At 40.7% G+C, this 6,527-nt stretch overlaps 1 protein-coding gene across 1 annotated transcript; it reads right to left on the bottom strand.

The window, feature by feature from the left end:
• Positions 1-5,322: 5,322 nt before the first annotated feature.
• On the bottom strand, positions 5,323-6,250 carry LOC124967198 (syntaxin-3-like). Its single transcript, XM_047529293.1, is given in 2 exon segments — positions 5,323-6,156; positions 6,158-6,250. Coding segments are annotated over 2 exon segments (867 nt in total). The 3' UTR covers positions 5,323-5,382.
• Between the last annotated feature and the right edge of the window lie 277 nt (positions 6,251-6,527).

Genomic DNA, 6,527 nt, shown 5'->3' with positions numbered 1-6,527 from the left:
ATAAAATATAATAAAGGACTGGGGATGTGGCTCAGTGGTTAAGCACCCTGGGTTCAACCAGTACCAAAACAACAAAGCAAGTCAGAGCATCAGTAGATTCAAGGAGGGAAATTGGCTCTACCCCTTTATGGGATGAGTGGTGAAGAATTTGTGGACATCTTTAAGCAAAGAGAGAAGTGGAAAGAAACATTTTTATTGATGTTCTATCCAAGCTCTGATTAGATTAAGTCAAGCCTAGCAGTCAACAGAATTCCCTGATTCTTGAGTACATCTTTGCAGTGGCCAATTTTTAACTTTAGGGTGGAGAGTCAGCAACTGGTCTTTGAACCTTCAGTCACACACACTCTATTAATTTTTTCTAAAAACTTCTTTTTCTAGACCTTGCTAGATGATTTCTTAAAAATTTTCATGTAATTGTTTTACAAAAACCATTTACACAATACATACATTTTCACTTGCAAAGTTATGATGTTTTTGCAGTATACACAGTAAGATAAAAAAGTGCCTCTATCTACTCACATTCCCAAAAGGAACAACTGCAAATAGTTCATTGTGTCCCTCTTTTACCTTTTATTATATTTGCATATTCAAGTATCTGTGCAGATGTTCAGTTTTCCTTAAATGAGATACTACACTTATTTTGCAAGTTGCCTTTTCCATTTTAAAACATATCATGGTGATTTGATTGTTCCAAACTAATGTACGTCCATACTTCTTTCTTTCTTTCTTTTCTTTCTTTCCTGTCTTCCTTTCCCTTCTTTCTTTCCTTTCTTCCTTTCTTTCACAGTACCTCTACCACTGGGCTACATTCCCAACCCTTTAATTTAAAAAAAAAAATTGGAGCCAGATGTGGTGGCACATGCCTGTAACCCCAGGACTTGGGAGGCTGAGTAGGAAGATCACGAGTTTAAGCCAGCCCCAGCAATTTAAAAAGACCCTCAACAACTTACAGAGACCCTGTCTCAAAATAAAAAAGGACTGGGGATGTAACTCAGTATAGAGCACCCCTGAGTTCAATCCCTAGTACCAAAATTTTTTAAAATTTTGAGACAGGGTCTTGCTACATTGCCCATGCTGGCCTTGAACTTGTTATCTTCTTGCCTTAAACTCCTGGGTAACTGAATTATAGGAATGTACCACCAGCCCTGGCATCATTTTCTTTTAAATGGGTGCATGTTTTTCCATCTTATTGATGTGACATAATTTATGTCATGACTCCTCGGTAATAGACTTTCAGTTTGCAACTTTTTTAAAGATAATAAATGACAACTGAAATAAATATTTTTTGCATGTATACATTTTTGTACATGTGTAGGTATTTCTATATGGTAGATGCCTGGAGTTGTAATCTGGGTCAGGGAACAAGGGCCTATGCAATTTCGAAAGACACACAATGGATCCTCAAAATCTGAAGTGCCGAATTACATTCCTCCAATCAATTTCTCCATACCCTTGACAACAGTGGGTAATACTAATGCTTTTAATACTGCCAGGTTAATTGATGGGTGAAAATAATATCCTGCCTTGAATTTATTTCCTATAATTATTGGTTACTTTTATTCCTTTCTCTGAAATAACCTCTTTTATCATTTGTCAAATTAAAAAATATGTTCTTTATATTTTTGCTAAATATTTGTGGAGTGCTTCATATATCAAACATTTATTATTTCCTGAAGTGAAATTTCTAGAAGTGGAATTGCTGGACCAAAGGACTGAACAGTTAAGGGGAGGTTTTTGACATTTCCTAGTGGAGTTTCAGGGAAACTTCTTAAGTCTTCCTTCTGATTATACCCCACTGATGAGTTAAGTCTCAGTTGTTGCCAGTATACAAATTCTCTGCACAAAAGAGATAAAGCAGTGAACTACCTGCCAGTATAGTCTATGGCTGTTGAGGACGAGCTGTGCTTAGCTACTTTGCAAATAATTGTCAAGCTTTCTTCTGAACATAGCTGGGCTGAGGTGACTCATGAGCCATGATAAAAGCCAAGGAAGATCCTTCATCCATTGATTATGTACTTTTTATTGTTCCCCTGAACAAGGGAACCTAGACTCTGGTTAGTTACTGAGATATTTGCCGATTACTTACTATGAACCAGACACTATTTTAGGCACTTAAGATCTAGAATCTCCAAGGATAGGTCAGTTTTTGAATGTGGCAATTCAGCTGAGTAGGCCATTTGCAATTCAAGATTCTTCTTTTTCTGTGATTTGAATTTTAGACTTTATGAGGCTGTTACACAATTCTATTATTAAATCACTAAGTTAAGCTGGCCACTTAGCCTTTGAACCTCAATGTGACTCATGTTCTCTATTCACATAAAGAACAAAGCAGTTACATGTTTTTGTTAGACATAGCTATAAGTGAAAGAAAAAACTGGTAAAAAGTTGAAAAGCAGATAACTTGTGGTGTGTGGACATGCACAGGAAATAAGTTGTTCTTAGAGGAAATATAATTTAGGAGATAGCCTGTAGCTTGCAAAACATTTTTGTCATTTGAGAATCTAGAAATTTGCAAAGGTCTCAGGGTATACTTTGGCAGTCTCCTGCAATTAATACATTTTATAAACATTTCATTAAAAACTGGTGCTTCAGGGACATTTGTGGTTAAGAAATTTGTATATCAGTTATTTGAAGTCTTCAAAATTCAGAAGAGCAACTGAAGACTTCTTACAAATGGAGGTGGTTTTTTTGTTGTTGTTTGTTGGGTAGTCTAGTGACTTGTTCAATTGAAACCTTTGAAACAAATGTGGATATCCTGTACATGCACAGCATGGATGTTTCTGCTGTTGATGTTCTCAATAGTTAGAGGGACATAACTGATCCTAGCATGAGGCAGGCACATGGGATTTAAAATATGAAAATTTTGTTTGAGTATTAGCTCTCTTCCTAATTGAGTCTGCCATCTTTGGGGAGTCACCTAATCTCAGTGCCTCATTTTCTCATCTGTAAATGTATAGATGCTGGTAACAGATCTTTGTAAACAAAAATCTCTAGATGGGAACAAAACAACCTTCAAATGGGATAGTATAAAAATCATCAATTGGAGTTTATTATTTTGTCATAATAATAAAAAGAGGGGAAACATTCATTCACCAATTCATTAACAGTTTGATTACTTGCCATGAGTCAAGCATCATGCTAAGTGCTGGAATAATGAAATAAACAAGCCCTGCTTTCTGCCTTGCTAGAGTTTACAAGCCAGTGCAGATGGTGGTCAAGATAGTCTAGTCCAGTCGTTGCCATGCTGGATGGAGCTGGCTCATGTGCACTCACAAGAACTGATAGTTAAATTTTCAAGCATTCTGAAAAGCAAGTTGTTAAACATAGCCACTATTAAAAGTAAAGTTATATAGTTGACTCTTATACATGGATTCCATATTTGTGAATTTGCCTATTCAATATAACTTATTTGTAACCCTTAAGTCAATACTTGTGGTCATTTGTGAACATGGGCATGTGAAGAGTGTGAAAAGTTTGAGCTGCCCCGTGCCATGTTCCTGGCTAAAGCTGAATAAGGCCTTCTTGTTTTAGCTCTCACACTATAAACAAATGTTCTTTGCATGACCAATTTAGTGCCAGGGTTTTCACATTTCTGTGCTTTTTTTTTTCCATTATAAAGTCATTTATTTTAAAATTAGCAATAAAATAATCAAATTCACATTTAAAAAAATACAAAAACCCTTCCTGTGTTGCATTCCAAACTTTAAGCTACAGGCCTCAGTCTCAGAGGGCAGTAAAGGCCTGAGATTAGAGCTTGTCTCCTGTCCAACATCACAGCCATGGGGAGAAGGGCATCCCTGTGGCTCTGTCTGAGTGCTGGGTGATAACAAGGAATGAGATGCCTTTGCACGGGAAATTAATGGACAGTGCCTGGATCAGGGTGCTCACTCTACCTTAGAAAGCATTGCAAAGCTGAAATACAGCTAGTACCCAAAATCCAGGAGCCTGGCAGAGATCTAAGGGACTAACTATGGCTTAGCAGTCACTATATGAAAATTTCCTGGCTGTTGCTTCCTCTGTGCAACTGGGGAAAACAAAGAACCTGTCAAGCTCATTCACCCAGTAGCAGGTAGTCTCTAGTCTCTCCCAACTAACTCAATCCAAGACAGGACATCCCATAGATCATATGGATAACATCGGATTGCTGCGGGACGTTCTCAGGAAAAGCCTAGTGGAGGAAGCAGATAGGGAAAGGTGTCAAAACATTACACCTTCTATATCTGCTATACAGAAACTTAATGTGAATCAACTCAGTCCTCAATCCAAGTATCTCATTTGATTCTCCCAGTTCTCTTCTAGCAAACAAATTTCTTGATGACATGAGATCATATTTCTACAATGATTCATTTGCAGGTAAACAAATGCACCTTAACTAGTTTTTAATCCAGCTCAAAAAATTTTTTTTTAATTTTTGAGGTCATAGTATCTGCCTTTTCTAGTTTCCTATTTCCTGAGAAACAGACACATATAGGTAAATGCATCTCACATACTAACTTATAAAAATACACCTGAACATATGAGTGACTAACACTTAGCCTCATGAAACCTTTTCAGAGTCTGAGACTCTAGCACCTTGTACCCAGTCCAATTTCAAATCCGTAGTTATTTTTGGCCTCAGGGAAATGGCTTCACAAAGAATCACTCCAAAGGTGAAAAGTCAGTGTCCAAGACTCGAAGGGAAACTAATATTCCAAACTCTCAGTCTTAGCAAATGGCAACCTCAGATGACTATCATCCTGGTCCCTCTTTGAATAAACATGAGAGTATACAACCTCAAGAAGGACCAAATTGGCCCCCAGATTGACCTTACTAAAAGCTGAATTTGAGGTTGAATTTCAAGGAAGTCAACTTTTTGGGCCAAAATGGCATCTGCCAGTCACTCGTGTTTTCAGGACAAATAGGACTGGCACCCTGCTCTGCAGAAGTCTCCCATCCAAGCCCTACTGTTGCCAAACTTAGAAGAATCCCTCTGCTTTGTTAAAGATACTCTCCTAGAAAAATGCACTGCATTCTGGGAAAATACACCATGAAGTAGAAGATACAGCACCTTGGGTTGGCCTTTCCAAGGTGCAAGGCATAATTTGACACACCACAGAGGGGAAAAGCTGGGTCAGTTCATATGGTCCAGGAGGGAAGGTACTTCATTTGCTGGGGCAGGAGTGGTTTTGAGAACTCGGGGTTGCATCAGATAGGCTGGATTCCTCCAGGGCTAGATTGAGTGCTGAGTCAGGTCCAAGGGTGGTCACAAGGAAACAAAGGAACAGGTCCCCTTCGCTCTCAAGAAGGTCATTCTGACTTCATTCCCATCTGATGATGAAGGTGGTCACGCCAGACTGGAGGGAGATCAGGTTATTTCAGTGCAGCAGCCCCTCAGGCCACTCATTACAGCCCGACAGAAAGTCCAATAATCAATGCTAAAATGCCCAGCAACACAACTACTATCACAATGATAATTATCAATTTCTTTCGGGCCTGACCCTGATATTTTACCCTTCTTTTAGTTTCATCTTGTGCCTTTTCCACGTGGTCCACTGTGTGCAAGACATTCAACTCTATGTTATCTAACATCTCACCCTGATTCTCCACCAACATGGGGATGTTCATAAACATGTCATGAAGTTCTTTAATGCTGCTCTCCAGCCTCACAATGTCCTTATGCCAACACTCGATCTCAATCAGGGCTTGTTTGAAAATCTGGGAGTCAATGATCCCTGAAGTGAAGATGGCAGGGTTGCCACTCTCTAGCATCTCCTCCAGCTCCTCATCTGTTGTCTTTTTGTCAGTAATTTCAAGCTGCCGCTGGATTCGCCCTTTGCTGCGTTCACGAAAGTTCACCTGAGCCTCATTGTACTTGGTCATCACCTCCACAAACTTCCGAGAGAGGACGGAGTGCTGAGATTTCCAAATCCGAAGGTCTGCTGACGACCGGACCTCATCTTCTTCAATATGCCTCTCCATGCTCTTCAGTTTATTCCGGACATTGTTGGCCCTTTTCTTGATCTCAGTTGTGAGCTGTTCAAGGTCATCCTTGGTTTGTGACCCTGGAATTGGTGCAGAGAGAATGATACTGTAGAGTTTCTTTGCTTCCTCCACATGCTCTGAGATCTTGTCAATGATGAGCCGAGTCTCCTCGATCTCAGAAAAGAATTCATCCATGGAAGCTGTATTTGTCAATAGCGATCTTCACCTCGTCAGCGACATCATCCTGTGTCAGCTGCTTCGCCTTCAGCTGCTCCAGCTGGTCCTTCATCCTGGAGCCCAGGTGCCCCGGGGGCGAGGAGCGCGTCCCAAGTGAGCGCGTCCCAGCGGAACGGCCGGAAGTGGCGACTTGTCCCGGCGGGGCGAGGGAGCTCCAGGCTCAGGAGGAGGCGGGTGGCGGCCCTAGCAGGAGGAGCTTCCCAGGCCACCGAGGCTCCGCCGCGAGGCCCCTCCGGCCCCCGCCGCTGCTGCGCACTCCAAATCCGGCTCCCCCATTTCTGTGCTTTTTGTGGGTGATTTTGCTGTTTAAAATGGCCCCCAAGCAGAGT

The sequence above is a fragment of the Sciurus carolinensis genome, chromosome 16 (genome assembly GCF_902686445.1).
Source record: "Sciurus carolinensis chromosome 16, mSciCar1.2, whole genome shotgun sequence".
NCBI lineage: Eukaryota > Metazoa > Chordata > Mammalia > Rodentia > Sciuridae > Sciurus > Sciurus carolinensis.
This window is presented reverse-complemented; position numbering and strand designations above follow the sequence as displayed.